The 24,399-nt window shown below is 32.4% G+C and overlaps 1 protein-coding gene across 2 annotated transcripts in view; it reads left to right on the top strand.

The window, feature by feature from the left end:
• LOC108965174 (glutamine synthetase 2 cytoplasmic) overlaps positions 1-24,017 on the top strand; it is a 28,891-nt gene extending 4,874 nt beyond the window's left edge. The window contains exons 1-6 of one of the 2 annotated variants that reach the window (XM_018927395.1): positions 92-347; positions 2,873-3,057; positions 22,052-22,392; positions 22,469-22,660; positions 22,726-22,829; positions 22,912-24,017. In XM_018927395.1, the coding sequence (XP_018782940.1) occupies positions 2,874-3,057; positions 22,052-22,392; positions 22,469-22,660; positions 22,726-22,829; positions 22,912-23,200 (1,110 nt within the window). In that variant the 5' untranslated portion in view covers positions 92-347; position 2,873 and the 3' untranslated portion in view covers positions 23,201-24,017. Of the gene's footprint in view, positions 1-91; positions 348-2,872; positions 3,058-22,051; positions 22,393-22,468; positions 22,661-22,725; positions 22,830-22,911 lie in introns of those variants that run through there. The other variant, XM_018927394.1, reaches the window with a different exon arrangement.
• The last annotated feature ends 382 nt before the right edge of the window (positions 24,018-24,399 follow it).

Below are 24,399 nucleotides of genomic sequence, written 5' to 3'. Positions count from 1 at the left end.
CGTCTTGTATACACACATACTGTTAAATTAATTTAGCTTATTTGTTGTTATTATAAATTGACTTGAAACAGCGTTCTTGTGTTTAGTTGCATTCCAGCAACGTTTGCGCTCATTTCTCGAAACAGAAGAGTTCTAAAACAAAGAACGCAAACGGTTAATTCTCGTGTCCGCCGCCTACGTACATATATTTCAAAAATATCCTACAAGTATATCCTGTATCTTTATTTTATCGTCGCTTTACGGTTATCGTAGCTGATCGTCGCACGCTAATCTCGCGGTTCATTCCAAAAGAAAATATATTTTTTCAGAATTTTTAAACTTGTGAATTTATAGAAAAAACTCAGCAGGTTGGTGTGTTTGAAAATTGATGTGGATTTTGTTTTACAAATGATTGCAATTCTTTTTAAGTGTTAATAAGAATTGAAGGACAAGCTGTAGAAATCTTGTTCTGATGTAATTTGTGTTGGTATAGCAATTGAGAAACTTATTGAAATCCTTAAAAATAAGTTTTTAAATGCGCAGATGAATTAAAAATATTATCCTTTGGCAATATACAAAAATACATGGAGAAAAATTAATTTGTATGTACATATATTTTTAATTCATTAAAGGAACTAAAAATATAGATGCTTATATAATTTAATATTATCCGTTATGATGAAAAAAAAATTTAATTGCTAATTTTGAAATATTTTTGGTAGTCGAAAAAGTCTTTTCGTATTTCTAATCAAATTTTTACTTAAACAAATATGTACCATCATGGTCGACCACGTCCTATCATTTTTTCGCTAGAGATATTATTCCATCAGTGTAAAACTTTCATCATGTGTAAATCGAAATTTCGAAATTTTCAGAACGGCTACGAAAATACTTTCTCGACTGCCCAATATATGTATATTAAATAATCAAATTTGGACCGCATTTACTTTCGATATTACTTCTATTTGTCTTGCTCGTAATTTGATTTCAAATCTAATTGAAATCGCAAATTAAAGGATTTTTTTTTTTTTTTATAAATTTTTCGGCTTTTGCATCAATCCTGTGTATATTTCTGATACAAAAATTGTTATTATAAAAACTTTCCTGCCTGTTAGTCTGTGTTAGATAAAGAAATACTTTTGATATAAAATAATTAGATCAATGAATTTCGCTACATTAAAAAAAAAAAACAATAATATAACATCAAAAAGGGCGGGAAATTATTTTAATACCTGGATTATTGAATTTTGGTATGCTTTGGTAGATTAGTGAGTTTCGCTGTAGGGCTATTTTAACTCCGATTCGCACACTTCAGTTGTTATATAACATTAAAATGCTGACATTTAAAGGAAAAAAGCAAACGTTAAGTTCAGTTGCACCGAAGCTATAATACCATTCACAAATAAAGTCGTTTCTATGCAATAATTTCCTTTTGCTTGATCAGTTTGTATGGCAGCTATTTTAATGTTATATATATTATATAATATATTCATAAATTAAAAAGTTGTCCATACCAGACGGTGCTTCGGTCATTCAATTCGTATGGCAGCTAGTATATGCTATAGTGGTTCGATAGTGGCGGTTCTGATTAATGAGCAACTTCACGGGGAGAAAAAAACGGGTGAAAAGATCAGATCGATATCTCAAAAATATAAAACTTGAGGAACTAGTATATAATTAGATACGCACATGGCTAAATCGACTCAGTTTAGATTGGATAAATAAATGCAGACCTAATGTCTATTGTGCCCTTTCCTAAGTCACAACGACTCACTTAGCCCCAGCATATTGAAAAATTCCAACTACTAAATGCTATTGAGCCGATGTGATCTCTATTTGGCAACATGGAGCCAAGGTTGTTTTTTCTACGCCTACAGGCAGAACCGGCATTTCGAGCAAGAAGCTAGGTTCATGTTATATAAGTGCTTCTTGAGCTTGCAATGGTTAGAGTAGACGGCGAGAAGTAGTATGAGTTTGTCTCTTGGGAGGATATTTATATATAGGGTATATATTAAATATACCCTATTTAGGATATAATGAGTTGGATTATGAATTTCGACTATTTTTATTGTTACTTTAATTTAGGTGATGTTCATAAAAAATAGTTCTAAATTTAACAACTTTTAATATTTCAAGGAATTTGGGATTTTTATGAAATTGATAAAATCGAGATTTCGACATCGAGTCAGACGCGCTATTTTATAGGCTTTAAAACAACACCGCCTTGGAAAAGTTATTTTATATGAGACACAAAATAATACTGCTAATCAAGACACTTGATTATTGGGTATAAATATCGCGAATGGTGCGTAATATGAGTACAAACATATCGTTTCTGTCACCACAATAGAAGAAATTCATGGAGGCTACCTAGAAGCAGCAAACTTCTTTGTTTCTATAGAATGATTTAATTACTTGGGTTCGTATTTATATAGCACAGAGATCTTCTTAAGCTTGTGGCGATACCAAGAAACATCAGTCTGTTCCTTTATTTTACTTTTTGTGAATTTGACATAAATGAACCGAGCAGTAGGAAAGTTCTTCAAGACTTGCTGGAGAGAGTTTTGTATAGTGAATTTATTCATTGAGCTGAGATCTCTATCTCTCTCTAAAGTATTAAATGTATAAGATTGCTAATTTCCACCTGATATTTTAGCAATCCATTATTATTAATGATAAACGATTTTTATATTAGTTTAACAAATCTGAGATGGATTCTTGAGTTTTTAAGTTTCAGTGCATTGCTAGAATATTGTCAGAAGAATAAAATTTTAGTGATTTTTTGCTCCATTATTTCAACTTCAATATTGCTACATATTATTCTCTTGTTAACTATATTATGTAGTTATATGAATATTTATTTATACATATATATATTTTGTTTCAATTACAGGATGTCGTCACGCGTTTTAGAAGACTCACCAAATGCCCAACTCGATAAGACAATTTTGGAGCGTTATCGTAACCTACCATTGAAGGAGAATATTGTGCAAGCCACCTACGTCTGGATCGATGGTACCGGTCAAGATTTGCGTTGCAAAGATCGTACACTAGATTTTATACCCAAAGATCCCAAAGGTAAGTCAATAAATCAATTTTTCTATCGTCAACACAAAAAAAAAAAAATAATAATAATAAAAGTGTTGCCGTATGCAAAAAGCCCGCCTAAATGTAGTTTGGGTGTGTGGAAAAAGACAGCAAAGTTAATTTCTAATGCGAAAATACCAAATAGTGAATAGTGATATTATTGCAGTATGGACAGACAGAAATGTAGCAAGAGTGCTTTAAAGATTAACGCTAAAAGTCTGGTTGATTTTATTATATATATTTTGAGCTGTGAACAAAACTTCAGTGACCCAATTTGATTTGAATATTTGTGCCTTCAATGCCTCGATTTGATTTTGCTGAATATTCCAATAGGAGATAAAAGTCCTTGAAAAGTCAAAAGAGCTTACGTTCCATTAGTTTTTGTATGGATTATCCCAAATTGAATGATTCTTGAAAATAAGCATCCGTTAGCCATACAACTAGAAGGTCGTTCAGGAAGGCATTGTCTTTCCTTTATGAACTTGACTTTTCCCTTAATTTACTTTCAACCCTTAATTTAGCTTTTCCAGTCCAGCGTCACTTCAGAAGGCTTATTCAATTTATCTACTGGCTCAGTTGGTAGGGTAGTAGAATAGCAATCTATTAATTTTTTTTAGTTCTCGACTTTCTCAAACGAGTTAGGGCACTATGAAACTTTTTGATGTAGTAGAACCACTTCCAAACAGGTTCATAATAATTATTTTTGTTATATAATTGTCTATGGCTGTAAATTATCAGTAATTTTTCTCAATCGACACTCAACATTGGAAGAAAATAATTACATTGCACCGTGCAATTGTATTAGGTATACACATCCTACAACCTCGCGCATATTAGCGAAAATCCCCCAAAGGTTTTGCGGTTGAATTGCATAAATACAAAATGCTTATGTGAGCTTTCCTCAGTACTTTTATTTAATTTAATTTTTTTTTATAGATTGATAGGAATATAATTGATTAGTCTAGTAAAAACGATATCAGCGACTTCAATAGTTATTTCTAGTACTAATTATATATATACATATTGTATGTGCATGTACATAGATCTATATATATACAAAATATTTACTCTTATAACTGTCTTACATTTTAATAGCATTTTAATCGTATAAGAAATATATGGCGTAACACTACTGCATTCGATTAGATCACTATCTGTAACATAAGTACATGCCAAGTAGACAGCAGGTAGAAAAATTTAATGATTTCTTGACGCAGAATTTTTGTTATTGCTTATAAAAGTTTATTAACTAAATTTTTCTTACTTGGTATGTTGTGAACTATACTGTCTTACGAAATGTTTAGAAGCAAAGGTTAGCTTTCAGAAAATGTTTTTTTTTTTTCGAAATGTGATTATATATTCATCTGTAAGCCTGCAGCCCTGCTTCCGGACTTAAAAGAAAAAGAAAAAAGTTCTTAAACTTCTTATGAATGTGCTGAAAATTTTATTAAAAATTGGTGTCCGAAAAAAAGTTTGAAACCGTTTACCAATTTAAGTTTATATAATCAACAACCATAAACGTTTTTGTTGATGCTTTGCTTAGTGCCTTCTAAGTAAGAAAAACTAAAAATTATAGCATTATAAAGATGTTGACAGTGCCTGCTGGAAGACAAGATGATCGCCATTAAAAACAAACAACGCTAGATATAGATTCAGATTGCTCAGAATAGATTTGAAACCACTATTTAACTACTGATAATTTGATATCCATATGAGTTACACTTATCTTCATCCTAATCTGACTAAAATAAATAGTTTTCCTGAAAAAAAATAAAACCATAGCAGAAAATAATTCTAGCGGTTTTTCGAAATTCTTTACAGAATCCTCGCGTTTCTGGTAATTTTTATTGCCTTCAGTTTATAAGTTCGGTAGCCGTCATTAAATATCCTCAATTCGATTTACCTTGTGGTACTAACCATTTGTTTACTGATACCATTTCGATTATATAATATAATAGAGTTTTAGGAAAGACTAACGCAAACACTAAACCATTCTATAATTTTAAAAGCTGAACTCTTATCTCCCGTATTCGCTAAAAAAGCGATGGATAGATAGAAAAAAATTATAATATGTAATATTCGTAGTATATAGTATATAGTATAGGGAAAAGCGATAATATGTAATATAGCATGTTCAACAGACTCTTATCTGTAATGTTTCAGAAGAGAGTTCAAAGGCAAGACATTGAACGATTCCTTTTACATATCGCGTGATTATTTTATTTATTACAATTTTTAGCATACAACGTTTCAAATGCTTAATAACTCACTGAAAAGGGATTTGAAATTATTTGTAGCGTATAGATATATATAGCAAGTTCAACGCTCGCTTAATATGCTTCAGTGAGAAATTTCAAATATTCCACATAGAGCACGTATGGTATTTGTTAGTGATCATTAAAGTCAACTTAACGTTTATATTTGCCAATAAATATACACAACGGCTGGTTGATTTGTCAGCAGTGAAAATAAGAATAAATTTCGAAATGAGTTTCTTACTCCAAGAGCATATTTTCGAAATTTTCAAGTTGCTGAAAATTCTCGAAATATTGCTAAGGTTTTTTTTTTTTTAAATACAATCTTCCAACATTGTATGATATAATACAATGCGATTGGTAGCACTGGAGATATCCAACTGCAACGACAAATATTGACAAAATACGAAAATAGTTTTTTGACTAGCCAATATTTTCAAATTTGTTGAGTTATGTTAATAATATTGAGTTATTTAATTTTTTTTTGTATATTTGCAAACTGGTTCCCCTGTTTTTGAGATCTCCATTTAAAATTTGGCACTCGTCCTCCAAGTAACTAAGGACAGTATGGCAAAATTTTATATTTGACAAAATATCTCGAAATTTGACATGAATAATTATCCAATCTTCGAACAAATTTCCTACTGTATGGCATTTTTTGTATTTGTGAAGGGTATTTATGATACCTTTGGTGCCACAGAATTATCGAATACAAAACAAGATTATGTTTTATCTTTTGACCAACCATTTGGCTCTGCCTTAATATTTAACATTTTTCTGCATTCCACTACTATTCGTACTTGAGCCTATAAAGACGTCTAACGGTTTTTTTTTTGTACTCTGTAGTTTTGCATTATTCCATATGATTATTCGGAAATGTTTATAATATAATTTACACATTTTTATGATGCCTGCAACTTGCGGTTACCTTTTAAAGCCCAATAAAGTACTTTTGCTTTGCATAATGTGTCGCACTATCTTAAGATAAATATATAATAAAAGTATATTATAGTAAGTGTGTATAAATATAAATATATTTATACGAACATATGTAAATGCTTAGTGGTAGGCAGAAATCTTGAGCACGCTTTGCCAAGTGTCCGTTTAACTGTGAAAAAAAAAAAAAAACGTTATCAGCTTCATACTAATTAACAAATTAAACTAAAACTCGTTCACGTCAGCTTGAACGGCCGTAATTCCTAGTCAAGTTAAATGTAGTACATATTTTAGCGCCTTTACACAGTTCAGTTTTATTTCAGTAACCACACAGATTAGCTCCGTACAATGTTCAATATTTGCTTTCATGTGTGAATGCGGTTTATTTATGTTACTTATTAAAGAATTTAACACGTCTAGCGATGAAGTTTTAATTAGTTTTGTACGCATAGAGCATGCGCGTTTATAAAAAATTCACGTGTCTGACCAAAACGCGCACAGTTCATTTGCTTTGCTTTGTCACAATTCGTTCGGGGGAAGTGATATTATTAAATTCAAATTGTATTTATTTTCAAGGTTAATTAGGCACTTAAATACATATGTTCGCTTAAAATGCAAAACAGCGTATCATCGAATCATACGAAATTGTGTTGTTCATTGATTACGATACACTACAGCATATGCTATACACGTTTTAAGCTGCTACTATCAGTTATAACCAAGTTAGCGCCAAAATTCAGATTTGGTTTTAATTTGAGCAATTTCTGTTTCAGTTCGTTTATTGCTTCAACTGCAAACTTATGCAAAGTGATTCTACGTTATTTTGTTCTTGTGACGACATGCGTCTACCCACATGGCTAAATTCATTGGAATACGACTGGTTTATCACTACCTGTTTTACGTAGTTCAAAACGAACTTAAGCATTTAGAAAATTCGATACTCTATTCCATATTAAAAACTAGCTAAAAATTTAAATTTTAAATCGCAACTGTCACTAGCACTAGTATTTTCACACAGTTTACGGTAAACATCAATGAAAATGTTGCCCTAGCAGTTGCCTCTTCGCAGGCAACAGCACACACACTGTGCGTATTTCTCGCGTATTCTACCGCTGTAAAACCTGACCTTTCTCTCAAAATACTTCAACCGATTAGAGTTCACTTAAAGTTGTAGGATACTTCATCTATCGGAAAACATCTGCTGGAGTACTTCAAAAAGTGGGGTTCGCACAGCCGAGCACCCAAAACAGTTACACTTATTTATTTTTTTGTCATTTGTGTGTTAATTATTCAGTCACATCGCTTTTGTGACGTCAAATCGTGAAATATTTTACTAAATCCAAATCGAATTTTCATAACTAGTTTCTATTGTATTCTTTGTTATTATTTTGTTTACTTTATTTTCAATCTAATTATACCCTGAACGGGGTATATTGCCTCGAAGATTTGAACACCTAGAAAGCAATGTCCAGTATATCCAGAGCAAGTTATTGTGTGGGAAGCTTTTTTATTTTACATGATATCTTCACGTAATTTGGCATAGAGTATTTTTCAAAGCAGCGCTACAATCGAATACAATTGAAACATATTGTTCTGATCGGATCACTATAGCATATAGCTGTCACACAAACTGACCGATCAAAATCAAGTCTTTGTATCGAATTATTTTTTATTTTACAAGATATCTTCATGAAATTTAGCATAGTGTATTGTCTAAGGCAAGGCTACAATCTCAGAACATATAGTTCAGATTGAACCACTATAGCATATAGCTGGCATACAAACTGCCTGATCATAATCAAGCCTTGTAGGAATAATTGCTGTATACGACAACTTATCTTCACGATATTTAGCATATATTAGTGCCTAGGTCACGACTAAAATCTCGGAAAATATTGTTCAGATCGGAACACTATAGCATATAGCTACCATACAAACTGTGTTTTTTTTATTGTCATTCGCCATCATTTTTTAATCCTATCGTGATAAAAAGCTGGGCCCGTTCCGTTTATGTCGACTCGAGTGAATAACATTTGGAGTTCTCGAAATTAGCGGTGAACCCTGTCTGGTTGCAAATAATGCATTAAAAAATATTAAACTATTAATTGAAATAAATTTCTTTACTTTATAATTCTCAAACAACTCAATTAAAAATGTATTTAAGGTTTCCAATCCCAAATATCGGTTTGAAAAATAAAAGGTACGACGTTATTAGCTGACCACTGGGTGGATATGATCAACGAGTATTCACAATTTTGATATTTGACCGCTTTTTACTATTTCAAATTTGACCGCTAGCCCTATAGTTGTCAGCAATTGTGCTATAGTACACTTTTCTAGCGGATAGAAAGCTATATTTTTTACTGTGGGTCACCTGTCTACCTTAATAATCCACTTGCTCCCACTTTATTGTAAACATTAGTTGCAAAAAAAACATTTTTTTCCAATATTCGACGTAACAATAAGTCACCCCTTTGCCATTTTTACAACGAGTGATTATAATCATTAGCAGAGACTTTGCTGAGCATATCAGTCTAAGCTTAGCGCAAATATTTATAACCGTGTATGTGCTGTATAAGCGTTTGCATTTATCGCTTATAGCAATTTTTTGCACATTTCAAGAGTGCATACAATATTTAGTCACACAATTATGACAGCAGATGTGTTGCGTTAGACAAAAGTCAAACAAGCGTTGCGCCTTTGAATGCACTGCAAATCAGCGTGTTTGTAAAAATTTATAAGTGCCCTGCCGAATGATTGTCCATGAAAACCGTTATGTGCTAATATGCCAAATGATCTCCATAAATATGCAAGCAAATGAGTGGGAATGCGCGAGCATGTGTATGTGTGTATATTTGAGTGTGTGTGCATGACAGAACATTCGTCAATGTGCGCAGCTTATGCACCCGTTATATCACTCGCAAGTAACCATAAACTAGCAAAACAGCTAATTTTAATTTTGTTTATTTTATACGAAGCGTGATAATAGTTTATGGGAAGCGTTGCTGCAGTTCCCACTTATGTCTATGCACAATACTTGCGTAGATACATACATACATATCGTCAGCTAAAATGCAAAACAACGTATCATAAAAAAATCGGGTCAGATATATTATATTATATAACCATTTTATAACCTAAACTATCAATATGAGTGTATGATAACAAAAATGTAACCATTTAAAAACCAAAATTCAAATTTTGTTTCAATATAAGTGGTTTTTATTGTAAGGTTTTTCCTTCGCCTGTAAACTTATGGAAAGTGTTGTTACGTTATTTTGTATTTTAGCTTATGATGTGCATATGTATGTTGTTGCTAGACACACGCATACAGCTATAAATGCTTAGTTAATAATTCATAGTTGGTGAATTACATTTTTATTTTAGGTATCTTTACAGCTGTAGAGATGTTAGTCTGTTTGATTTTATGCACATAAATTTATTTTATTTTTATAAAATTAATTTGCCGCTTATTACGAAAAAAAATACTTTTTCTAGGAAAGTACTTAATCATTCATTAATATTTTTGAGTTATCTCCCAGTTAGGCACATATACTTGCACTATATAAATATGTATGCAAATATACATACATATGTGTATACCTATTTTTACATACATCTGTGCACTTTCAGCATCGTTAATTTGAAGTCTATATTAAAATCATATTTTTTATTGACGTCACAACGACCTTTGTCTTTGATTATTTTGATTCTAAAATGTCTAGGCTTTGGAAAAAAAAAGTGAATATAATCAGCGGCCCTTGAATTTGTGCACATATCATTTGCTACACGCAATTAACATGTCGTATGCGTGATCCGTTATCTTCAACAAGACTATTCCGATTATTTGTCAAACAAGTTTTTGAACTGCTTATAATGCTAGGGGTACTAAAGTGGTATTGAGATTAGCTTCGAAAAATTTGGCGTCATCTTAAAAGTTTATTTTTAATCTTTTGTTCTATTTTATGTCTTCTTTCGGCCGCGTGTTTTGTCCTTTTGTGTTCATTGAAACTGTATATTGAATTAACATTAGCAACTTAAACCAATATTTCGACAAGCCAAATAAATATATTTTTCTCAATTAAGCTAATGTTACTAAACCAGAACTACAAATTTGATGCGGACTGACAACAAAAAAGAAACAAAATTTGCACGTTTTTCAATTAAAATCTTTATTAGTGCCTTCAAAATAGGCTCCTGAGTCAATAAAAGCATGACAACAATTAATCAAATTTCCTTTCATAGACTGTGAAGACCTTTAGTAAATTTTGCTTTTTGGACTTGGGCTCATTTTTGGAGCGTTATTCCCTAATTTACCATACCTTTTCGACGTCATATTCATAAACTCAGGTTTCGACAGCGTTTGATAAATATAAGGTCCTCAGCTATGTTGCTAAGTATCTCTTTCCTACCTCTATTCTATTGTCAAGCATATCATTTTTCTTACCTCAACTCCACGTCATTTTTGCAAAAGATTGCTATATTTTGATATGAGTGTAGCATTGATACGCTTCTTACCCGAAACATTGACCAAAAATTTGTTGAGAGCTTCCATAAGAGTTGTTGATATCCTCTACTATCTCTCTGCTACGATTTTCAAACACTGTTTCTTCAACTTTTCGCTATTATTCTCATTAACAGAGATGGCAGTGACGCGCTTGAGGCAACAAGTTTTCGACGATGTATGAGTTCCACTGCATGTTTCGTGCACTCAGATACTTGTTTTCGTAACCACCTTAAAATGCTTCTGCCACATTTTCAATTATTTTTTTTTTGCCATGATGCCTTTAGAAACCCAAAATTTCAGGCATGCTTGTGGTTAAATTTTTTCTCAATGAAATTTTTTTCAAAACTCGCCAGACTTATAAACAAATACACAAACATTGACACATAGTGATCAAACTTCCTACAAACATAAAAAAAAAAAAATTGCACAAAAAATTAAAGTCCACTAGTCCGAATAAAATTGTATCTTATGGCACACTGCGTATGAGTAATTTATTTACTGAAATATATGAGTGCCAGCGATTCGTTGCCAAATAATTTTATTTCTCTGTATTCTTTTGTTTAATGGTTTTTGGCTTACGATTTATTTTTTGTACTACCACCTTGCAATTTTATCGTCAGAGAATACATTTTTGTTAAATATTCAAGAAGTTGGACTGCTCCTCCTTCTGCATAATCTGTCAACGCTGCGCTTCATAGGGTTGAATATTATTATAAAATTAAAAGTACTCTGTTTCATCGAAAAAATTTGTAATATTGTCTGTTAAACGTTTATTTATTAGCGCTTCAAAAAGACCACAAAATAGACAGCGACTATGGATAAGTGGAGAATATTTTGTGTGGGCAGGGCGTATGAGTGATTTTTCGTCACATTATTCTTGTCAGCATACTCTCTTTTTTGTTCACTGCTAATAAATACAATATTCCACTAATGGATCTGTATATTTGTGCAGCTATGCTTATGCCCAGAAATCAGTGGAACAATATTTTTTTTTTACATTGATTTGATTTAATAGCGGAATATTTATTATGACGACACTATCCATAAATTTATCTCGCTTGTTACAAAGTGATACGAGTATTTACATGTATAACTCACGGGCTTCAATACGTTACCACAATAGGCAGTTCATCATATTATAATTTAATAATTATTTTTTGTAATTTCGTAGAACTATACTATATTCACATTGATTTAATTTAGAACTAGCTTAATTTATGCATAAATAGACATGTACTAAGCAATTTCGCCTCCTACAAGTTTATACAATGTTCGGAAAAAATGACATTGCATTATAAGCAAATGCTTCACTTCAATTTTAAATTAAAACAAAAAGAAAAAAAGAAAAATCCTGATCATCGGGTAGAATGAAGACTTGATAGCCTTCACAAGTTCCTATGGCATAACAGGGTTTACAAATATTTTGACTTGATTTTAAAAGGTCAGTTTGTATGGCAGTTATATGTCATAGTGGTACGATCTGATCAAGATGTTCGGAAGTTGTGATGTTGCCCTTTACCATATTCGAAGCTAAATTTCGTTAAGGTATCTTGTCAGATAAAAATGTTTTTCTTACAAGAACTTTATTTTGATCGGTCAGTTTGTAAGGCAGCTAAGAATATGCTATAGTGGTTTCGACAAATGAGTAGTTGCTTGGTGAGAAAAGGAAGTCTGCGAAATTTCATTTCGGTAGCTCAAAAGCTGAGAAACTAGTTCGCGTATATACTGATATCCTGTTCAAGGTATAAAAAAGTCATGAAAATCGCCTTAAGCTTGTACTTCCCAACAAGTTTGAGATCGCTGCTTTGAAAAAAAACTAGTAAATAGTTAGTCATTGTAATATGGAAATCCATAGGAATATTAAAATGTTTTTAGTATAGTTTTGGAAGGCTATTAAAGAAATACTGAATTGCAAGCTAGAACATAATTAATTCATTACTTTACACTTGCAAGTTTTTTGGACTTTTTTTTTTGTTTTGAAGAGCATTTCGTTTAATGAAGGAGTAATGTACATTTACTCCGAGTTTTATGTACTTAAATATTTTGTGATATATTTTGAAAAATTTTTGATAGGCTTGCTCCCGGCACCGATCTTCAAGAGCACCTCCGAAAAGAGAGGTGAGGAAGAATTTTCTTCTCAAAATTATCTCAAATCCAATAACCAAAAAAAAAAATTATTATTTCTGTAGATGAATTAACGTAGTAATCGAAAGATTAGTCATATTTTCGATGTTTGACGAAATGTCGGCTTTTCAAAAAAAGTATAATTTTTGAAAATTTGCAAATTTAAACCGAAATTATTATCAAAATTTATTGCTTTGATCATTACAAAGACTATCGTGCTAAATATTTAAGTCGATTGAGCCAGCCGTTTCCGAGACATTTTTCGATTACACTAAGTTAAAATTTTTTTTACAATTACGCTCATATCTCCAAAACTACATGTATGCCAGATCAACTTATAATTTCCGAAGAATATTCTCAAATATATGAACATTCGATATACATATACGTATGTATGTCAAACAAAAAATAGACTTTTTGATAATCACAAGTAAATACTTCCAATTAGCAAATTAATTGTTAAAGTGGAAGGTTTTAATATTCTTAAAATTTTTTAAATAAGTCGTTATTGACGCTAATTAAAAAAAAATAATGAGCTATTTTTTTCTTTTTCTTTATTTCGACTTCATTCCCAAAAATATTCGCAAAACTATACAGCATTAATTTGCATTAATTTATGCCACCAATTTTATTATTATTGCTCTAAATGACCGTCCTCAAGTGTTTTTTTTTGTGTGCGAATGGTGTCATGGAAATTATTCACGAGACAATTGGATACTTGAAATTGATATCGCCGCTATTATTGAAGTAGTTTCTAGTTAAGTAACACATTTCACGCGATAAAAGCCTATTGAGAGCATACTTTATATAACAAGAATGGAATTTTTGATAATTACAACTACAATACGAAATAAATAATTATTTAAATATGTACATTAGGGTGCTTCAAAAATTACGAAATTACGTTTTTCGCTTTCTACTCAGAAAAATTGTACTAAACGAAAAAAAATTATATTTTTTTAACCCATCCTAATGTATAACGAATATATATATATATTTTTTTTTTAATTGCGCTATGAAATTCTATACTTCAACACCCTGTCATTAATAGAAAAATGCAAATATTTTATAGCAAATTGACGCACATTTCAAATTGTCCTTATTAATTATAAAAATAGTCAACCAATTGCAATGTCTTTAACGTCATTAATTCAAGACATGTTGTTTTTTTTTTTTTTTTGGCGAAACAATCTTCCAAAAAGTCAATCGCACATGTACGTCTGCTTTCCACTAACGGATTATAAACACACTTAAGCAGAAATTATTTCACAAGCCACTCAATTCAGTCGCAATTTACTTAAACGGAAACGAAGGCTTACGAACGCTACACTCGCCTGCATGGTTGCGTGCATGACAGACGAATGCACGGACAATCTGGCAGGCGATCATTTGCATTGTCAATGAAATATACATAATTTAACATGAAAGTGCCCAGATAATTTGGAAGACTTAAATAGGGTGCTTGCAATCATACACAGCGCGTGTGTGTATTATGTATGTGTATAATCAATCAGACGCGTGCAGCTCCAGGCCATAGCAAAGGGGACAGTATAGTTTGCAAATAGCGTCATTGATAGTTTGCGATTATTTCCACTTTTATTTAATTTTCCATTATTCTTATTATTTTTTGCATGTAAAACATGTAAAGTAATTGCTACAACTGTGCTATTAAATTACATTTAGGCGCAAATGTCGAGTAAAATAATAAAGTTACTCATACGTTTTCATATGTCTATGTGCGTGTTTGTAACTAGACACGCTGTGCATTTTCGCACTGTGGGACGCCACTTTGCTATGAAATTGAATACTATTTAATATTTTAATTAAATACAGCACAACAACAAACCGCAAAAACTGTAACCGCCAGAGCACAGCACCACGCAATGCAGTAGCTGCTCGATTTCAGTGGCACTTTTAGACGGCCAATTGACAGCTCACAGCTTAGCCAGGCAGATAGCAAGATAAGCAGCTAGAAAATGCATTAAATATTCCAAATTTTATGTATATATATTTGTTTGCCATACTAAAGTGTTGTTGTGGGCAGTGCCGTGACTAATTGGAGGCAATCGAATATAAGCATGAGTGAACCGCATGTTTCTTAGACAAGACTCGGGACTCAATTTTTTATATGATTGATGGTGCATCTTAAAATATACAAATGTCAAAGCCTAAGCAGGGCGTGCACTTATATACATTTGTACATATAATATGCAATGAATTTATGCCAGCAAAGTCCGCATATGAATTTTTTATTTCAATATTTTTCGCCTTATACTTCGTCTGTGCTTTACTGTGCGCCTAGCCCAAGTATTTAAGTATGTATAACGCATATAGTGAGCAGCGTGTAGTAGCTGATAATAAAGTTGCGCATCTCTGCACCTGTTGCAATTTATCAATTCGCCCCGTTTCGCATTATCATGGTCGTCATGTAATGCTTGCGTTAATTGCGTAATCAAGCATTTACTCGCATTTCAATTAAATAAAATGAGATTCGATTTAATATTGAGTATGAATTAGTAATTTTAAGTGCATTACGTGAAATAAGAAAATTAGAAAATATTGCGAACGCAAAATAAAACAAGCAAAAAAGTTAATTTCGCTTGCACCGTAGCTAGAATACCCTTGTTTGGTCAATTTGCAGCTACTTCGGCAGAAAAGGACGTGTGCTAAATTTCAGATCGATATCTCAAAAACTATGAGACTAGTTCGCATATAAACATAGAGAAAGAAGTACATATGGGTATGACTAAATCGACTTAGTTTGTACGCTGATCGTTTATATACCATTTTATATACATACATATGTATGTACCATATCGCCACCTAAAATGCAAAATAACGTAACGTCACTTTTCATAAGTTTTCTATGGAAAAACGATATCATAGAGACCACTCATACAAAACAATATTTGAGTTTTGGTTATAAAATGGTTATATTATTGGTTATATATATGTTATCATGAAAACATAACTTAAAAAAAAAAACTGAAAAATTGTAAGACCTTCAGAATAGGGGCTGATTTCTACATATTTCTTACTACCAAACTTTTCAACCCAATCTTAACTCACTTCAATACGAAAAATTTGTTGAACGACATTTGACATTTAGGAGAATTCAGATTGGTTTTAAATTTCAAAGGTATAATATTTATATATTTTTAGTAAACATAGTAAAATTTTACAAGAAAAAATGTTTATTTTGTTATGCGCGATCTCCTCCGACTGCGGTAAAAAAGACCTCCAATGCTGTAGTAATTCCTACATTCTAACTGGAACCTAAAAAAAAAAAAAACAAAAAAAGTAGATCATTGTATGGGGAATACAAAGAAAAAATTTGAACGGATATTATAAAAAAATTGTTTTGCGAAAAATGCATTTAAAGATAAATGATGATGGTGATCGGATCATTTGTCTCTCAAGCATATTTGAGAAATGTTTGAGCTGACTCAACTGAGCTTTACACTTTATAAGGCTCTAACTCAAACTATTTGAGATATAGATTTAAAATTTTAGTACGAGCATGTTACTTTTGAAGGTATTTATTATTATTTTTAAAGGTATATATTGTCAAAATATGAAAAAGATTCGTATTTTTAATTTGCACTCTAGAAGTACAACGTTTTAAAGTGTTGAAAAGTTCATTTATTTATCACTAGGGAATCTTTTAACGCATAAACTTTAATGAAGTGTACATAGAAAATTAGCAATTATCTCATTATCACATTTCCGTACTAATTATTGGTTTATTGATAATGATTTTGCTGCCGCTAATTTAGTGTCTTTATTCTGTCCCAATTAGGATTTGTTGTTTGGCTTTGCTTGCTTTGCATATTTGTCATCCATCATAATTTTTTTTTTGCCTTCGCTCATACAGATTTTTCCATATAAAACAATCTCCCTATTGTTGCGGCAATCAAGGTGCTTTCAGACATAGCATTGAAAAGTACTTTTCCAAACAATTTTGCTTTAAAAAATTGCAACCTGAAAAGGAGGTCCGAAAGAACATTTTAATTTGTCGGTCATAAATTTAATGCATACTTTAATTACCGTATCAAAAATTAGCTAATTGAAAATCAGTTTGCTAGGCTACTTGCAGCTTATTGTTATAGCACTAGCAAGTCCACATTTCTGTAGTAAAAATTAAACTAATATTTGTTTAATATTTTATAATTTGCTATTCTAGGGATTTTTCTAGATTTTAACCAGAAACTTACTTTTACATCCACAGTAGTGCATGTGGCGCTCAGTTCTTTACTAGAAAATTTAGGAAATTGAAAAGTAAAAAGTTACTTCCTGCAAGCGCTTTAAATATCTACGAAATAGGTAGATGGGCTGCGTATCCAGCAAATTAACGATCGGTGCCACATTTTTTTTATTATTTTATTTTACGTTGTCTGTTCGCGTTCACATTGCATTTTGGAAAAACCCTGCCCGAAAGCAGCAGCGATATAAGCAAGTGATTACGGCAAAGTACTTTCAGAAATTGACAATGCAAGCAACTTTTCAAATGTGAAAATACACTTTCGAAGTTTCTCTACTTGCCATGTCTGATCTTTATACATACATACATATATATGTTCAATAGGCAAATGAGTGCCCATTGACAACATAAATTGCTTTTTATTGCATTTTCTGTAATTTTTGCAATTTTTGCAATTTTATCAATTTATTGGTTGCATTTTAACACCGCAAGATAAATGCACTTAAGTGTTATTATTGACGGAACTGATATGGATACTAGTGTGTGTGTGTGTGAACATGCCTTTTTCACGCATGCGATCATGAATTTCAAAATACATACACTGATACGAATATCGAATAGATTATACTTTTACTAAGTGTATTTCGTAAATCGATAAAATTGTGACTACTGAAGGAAATTGTTATATTGTAAGAGAAACTCTACGCTTCCGATTTACGGTAGATATCTTAAAAAAACTATGTATTTCGCTTAGTATATTGTGGTTTTGTATTAAACAAGTTTATTAACAATCCCCATCTTTACTCTGCCTCTGTCTTATTTTCTGCATACTCTCATTCCTCTAATTTCAAATTAATTAATTTTCAATTAATTAAAGTAAAAGTTTACCTTAAGTAAAGCTTTTCGAATATAAAGTGCGCTGTAGAGCAGCAGCTAAGTGAACACGTGACATATGGTATAATTAATATAATATAATTGCGTGTGTATCTAAAGTACGACTGTGATCAAAGAAAGCAATTCACTGCTCCTTTGTTATATTTTCACTATTGTTGTTTTTTTTTTTTAACGGAATCCGCTGACTTTTCCGTTGTGAACTGAAATCTTATAATATTGCACTTGTGCACGCATATTTGCGCTGAATTTAACAAAGGGGTGTTAAACAAATGTCGCCTCGATCAGCTGTTGAACGTAAACAAACAAATACATACATATGTATGCACAAGCATGTGGCAATAACACAAAAGATAGCGCGCAAATGTGTGAATATACTATATACGTATATATGTATATGTATGTATGTATGTATGTATGTATGTATGTATGTATATTTGCGTATGTAACTATGTACATATATAGGTATTTAAGCGAATTTCGTAGCAAAACAAATTATCTTAATTATAAGATGCAAAGAAAGGCAGGCAATGTGAATTTCGAGCAAAATAGAGAAGGAAAAAAATAGAAAACAAAACAGTGTGCAAATATGTGTGTGTGTCATGAAATGCTGTTAACAAGTCAGCGAAAAGTAACACAGCTAGTCTCAGTCAGCCAGTGATTCATATATGCCTTTACCAATATATGTATGTATGTACATACATATGTATATACAAGTAAATATATACACATACATGTACATACGTATACGATTATACATATGTGTGGTATATATGTGTGTACATAAATATATGCATATATGTATAGGTAGAATTCTTCGAATTGCATTCAACAATGTTGTTGTTTCACTCACTGACGCCGGTAGATGCAAGATGCAATTGGTATGCAAATGTTAAAAGCGAAATAAAGCAAGCATGAAATTGCTGGTGGAAACAAAATGCCGCTTGCATACAAACAAACATACATACATATATATAATTATATGCATATATATGTATATACGTTCATGTAAATTTATATATACATATGTATGTGCACTTGTACATGTGTTGCTTTTCCGCCAAGTTTGGCAACCTCAACGACCTTCAGACACATGCATCTACACACAAGCGTTTAGATATTTACACATATGCGCCAGCCGGATCAGGTGGTCTCTACACAATTTGATGCGCGCCACACTTTACACTGTTTTACACACAAACACACAGCTTGGCGTCTTTCCTAGCAGATATTAGCTGCAATTTAATTAATTTTTGTTCCGCTTGTCGGTAGTAATAATATGTAAAATATGATATTGATATATAATATTAAAACAAAAAGCGATTTTTGGGGAAAAAAACTACTTTATCAAATTTTTTGTTATATATTTATACATATTCTAAGTACAAACAGTCAATTTATTAAAAAACCATATATTAACCAGTTTTCGAGTTACATGACAGCTTATTACTGCAGTTATTCCGGTCTTCTTCATGGATGAAACACAAAAAAAAAAAATTAAATTCTACTTAAGATATTGTCCGTAAAAAATCAAAACGTGACTGAATGCTATATTAAAAAAAAAAGTGATTTTTTCAAACCTTTTGAGTTTTTGCTCTGCTAAAACTTGTATGGAGTACTATGGCGTATACGGAGCATACAGAAAAATTTTGATCGTCATTGGATAATTTCTCTCAAGCAAATTTGAAAAATGTTTGAGTTGATTGAACTGAGCAGCTACACTTTAGAAGCCTTTAACTCAAAAAACCTATGTCAGACATGGTTTTGAAATTTTTGTTTTTAATGGTATAATGTATTAAAATATAAAACAAAATTATAATGGTCTGAAATTTTAAAAAAATATTTTTTTTTTATCCTAAGGGGGATCCTGCTTTAGAAGCTTCAAAAAATCGTTTTTTTTTTTTGTTTTGTTTGCTTCAATCTCTTTAAAAATTATCTAAGAATATGTCCCCAAAGTTATAGATAGGAATTTGAAATATTATCGAAGCTAGAAGGGAAATAGTGACTGAGCGTCTTGCAGATATATGAGAGCTTGTGCAAAAAGCGAAAACTTTGAAGCGCGTTTACTTGGTTTTTCATTTTTACGATATTTCTTAATTTGCTGGTAGAATAGAAAAAAACAACTAAACCTCGTATGGAATATTACCAAGGTTTATTATTTTTATGTTTTTTTTTGTAATTTTACATTTTTTTTTTGGAATTTTCTTAGTTTAACTAAAAAATAAATTATTAAAAAATATGAATCTGTTTGAATTTTTTGTTTCCGTTAGAATTTGCGACCTGCACCATGCCCGTCGTCCGATAAATACACATGAGCGATGTATCGGCTTCCCAATGGCAGAATATCAAAGATTTCGAATCCAAAAAATTTGTGAAACATGTCTAAATATATAACTATAAACCCTAGAAAGTTCGCTTGAATTAATCATTTCTTTAACTCCCAAAAAAATCGATTTCTTGAAGCCTCTAAAGCTGGCTCCACCCTTAAGGGGTTACATGGGTATGGGTTTCCTTTGGTAAAAAACAGCCTATTTGCAACATTTTTTCGCTACATACAGACTCTTTTAACAAAGATATTCTGAAATTAAAAAAAAAAAAAAATTTAACTCGGCCATTGCGACGCCATTTCTGGTAACCCCTCGGGAAAAAATGACTGCATAATTCCTTATTCCAAAGAGAAACACAGGTATTTTAAATCTTAACTTAGAACTTGGACGAAGGAAAAAAACTGAAAATTAGATTTTTTAAAAGACATTTATACAAAAAATTTGAATTTCAGTGCAAATTTTGCGAAATTTTTTTTCCTCAAATAGTTGTAATGGAAAAAATCCTTCGTCCTAAGAATTGTATCTTAAAGATCTGTGTAAAATTTCATGAAGATCGGTTGAGTAGTTATCGAGAAATCTGACCAACCGACCAACCCAAACAGGGAAAAGAAAAACGCGATAAAACACGTCACCCCTTAGCTTAGCTAGCATCGAGCGCACAAGTTTTCTAGGCTGTATCTTCGAAATTATTACTCGGATAAACTTGAAAATTTAGTACAATATTCTAGAGATGTTTTAGAATCATGAAAAACCGATTTTTGGAAACCCGTAAACCTATGTAACCCCTTAAAGGTGTGATCTTTTGAAAAAAAAAAAAAATATTAAAATGGTCTGAAAATTTTCTATTTTTATTATCTAAATATATCTTGATGTCGATGTGCAAACTTTTTTACAATTGTGCTGAACCTGAGTATGTTAATAGATCTTGTAGTCGGTGGGAAAGCTTTTAAGAGATGTTTGTTAACAATCTCTCGTTGCTTTCTTGGTATACATTGAGATATCTGCAATTTTTAGAATAATTCCTTGAGACTAGAAAAACAAAGCTGATTCATTGAAATACTATATTTTATTACACCTTGGCTCTTTGCATGCATTTGGGACTTTTGATGGCTTTAATGTCGAATTCGTTTATATGACTTCAATCGAATACTCATTCGTTTACTGAAGTGGATGTTTGTGTTTCGGCTGTAGTAAATCGAACAGTGCGGCAATCTGTCACATAAGGTCGCTGAGTGCTGGTTTTTGTTTGGGTCCCGATGACTACTATCTTTTTTGCCTCCTCTCTTGACAATTCAAAGTCTTTAGTCAATCTATTAGAAACATTGCGAACTTGACGGCAACTCCCTGAGTTCCAGGCGCAATTTCCTTTACTCATTCCATGTTATTTTTAATCGTTACCTGTGGATATAGGATATTTATCTCTTTATAGATAGCTTTAACCAAAAATTTTCGTGTTGGCATTATCCAAATAGAAGCGCTCAATGTCTTTTATAGATGGTCTAAATACCAACCAAGCTTGGAGTTGCAACTTTTATACAGCAGATTCTCGAAACAAACTTCGGTTACGTTTAGAATGTTAATCCATAGCACATATTCTTTCGGAAATACTAGATTGCAATTAGGGAGCATATTTTATGTAGTGAGCAACGCCAAACCAACTTTGGTACAGCTTCAATTCCAATTTACCACTTGCAAATCTTACTATTGCAGTTCTCGCTACTAATACCAATTTTTTTCTTTCCAGAATTGCCTATTTGGAATTACGATGGCAGTTCCTGCTATCAAGCCGAGGGTTCCAACTCGGACACATACCTGTATCCAGTCGCAATTTATAAGGATCCCTTCCGACGTGGCAATAATATTTTGGTAATGTGCGATACCTACCGTTTCGACGGCGAACCCACCGCCTCCAATAACCGCAAATCGTGTCAGGAAGTAGTGAATAAGTGCAAGGACGAAGAGCCCTGGTTCGGCATTGAACAAGAGTATACATTCCTCGATTTTGATGGACATCCATTGGGTTGGCCCAAAAATGGCTTCCCCGGACCACAAGGACCCTACTACTGTGGTGTGGGCGCCAATAAAGTAAGATGAAAATAGATGAGCAGCAAAATATATATACTTAATTTTATTTATTTATTTATTTTTTTTTTTTCTAAAGGTCTATGCCCGCGATGTTGTCGACGCACATTACCGCGCTTGCTTGTATGCCGGCATCAAAGTGTCTGGCACAAATGCTGAAGTGATGCCCGCCCAATGGGAATATCAAGTGGGACCCTGTCTCGGTATTTCAGTTGGTGACGATTTGTGGATGTCACGTTTTCTCTTGCACCGCATATCCGAAGAGTTTGGTGTAAGTACTGGCAGTAACGGTTTATATGACCGAAAGTTGTGTTAAAAGCTAAATATTATTTACAGATTGTCGCCACTTTGGACCCCAAACCCATGCCGGGCGATTGGAATGGCGCCGGTGCACACACCAATGTTTCCACCAAGAAAATGCGTGAAGATGGCGGTATCAAGTGAGTACACACACATATATGTATATACTTCCGTTAAGTGAGATTTTATTTTATACTATTTCAATTATTTTCGTATTCGTAGGGAAATCCTCAATGCCGTTGAGAAACTCTCAAAGCATCACGAGCGTCACATTCGCGCCTACGATCCCAAACAGGGTCAGGACAATGCACGTCGTCTTACCGGTCAGCATGAGACGAGCTCAATCAATGATTTCAGCGCCGGCGTTGCCAATCGTGGCTGCTCCATACGTATACCGCGCGGTGTGAACGATGATGGCAAGGGCTATTTCGAAGATCGTCGCCCGAGCTCCAACTGTGATCCTTACTCAGTGGTGGAAGCCATTCTACGTACTATCTGCTTGGATGAGTAGACGCAGTTGGATCCACCCACCCACACACACACACACACAGATGGCAGCGAAAGTACTAGACGAAGCGTTCTCTAAAGAGGCAATGAGTAGAGTTACTGGAAAAGTGAAACGAAACCAAAGGAAAGCGAATAAAATTGACAATAAAATATTCATTTAGTTTTAAGCCACACACCGGAGACACATTATAATTGGGGACAACGAAAAAAAACAAAAAGCCAAAACAGCAACAGTTTAGTCAAGGGAAAGGTAGTGTTACATAAGTATTTTAATTTAAATTTTCAATTTGACATAAGTGTAAGTGAATTTAGTATATACATATCCTTACAAACATACATGTACATGTGTACTACAAGTTAGCCAATTGTTGGATGGCCAAATGATGACTACTAACCTTTGAACCTTTTCACATACGCATACCCCCATACACAAATATGATTGTTATTATTACATATACACACACACACACATATATATATATATATATACAGTTAATCTATATACCAACATTTATTTACATTGCGAAAATGTAATTACACTTCGGCTAATATTGCGGCAAGACAATGCTACGGACGACAATATGAAAAAGACAATTATTTAAGTTTTAGTCAAATAACATTGCATTAGGAATTAAGCTGCATTTGTGCATACATGCAGACATTTGTACGAGTATGTAGGAGGCAACGAGATTTCATTCACACAAACATATGTATATCAAAGTGCAATATTGTAAACGCCAAATATTATTACCGAATACGCGACATTATGATACTGTTGATTAATAAATTCTTATAAGTACCATGCACAATTACAAAACTAATGATATTTTTTAATAATTACATAGCAGTGGGAACTCTTAAGTACAACTGAGACGCAGTCAATCTGTAAATGAAATATCGTCAAAAGAAACATCGCAAATTTCGAAAACAAGTTGCACAAATCCTCTAAAACTTTTATAGCAGGTGGTGTCGCTTGGGCTGTCTTTCTGCATCAAAATTTTAGACCTAGCTAACAAAAATTGGACAAATTTTTTTTATTTTTTTTTTATTTTCTCTATATCGACTATTTTTAGCAGATTTATTGAAATAACTCTTCAACCGGAAACGGAAATGAATTTTTGAAAATGGCATAATGTGCCCCATCACTTGGGCAATATAACAGTATAAATTTTTTTCAAAACACTCCTTCCAGTACATCAGAAA

This window comes from Bactrocera latifrons, unplaced genomic scaffold (assembly GCF_001853355.1).
Source record: "Bactrocera latifrons isolate USDA-ARS-PBARC rearing strain unplaced genomic scaffold, ASM185335v1 scaffold_136, whole genome shotgun sequence".
Taxonomy (NCBI): domain Eukaryota; kingdom Metazoa; phylum Arthropoda; class Insecta; order Diptera; family Tephritidae; genus Bactrocera; species Bactrocera latifrons.
This window is presented reverse-complemented; position numbering and strand designations above follow the sequence as displayed.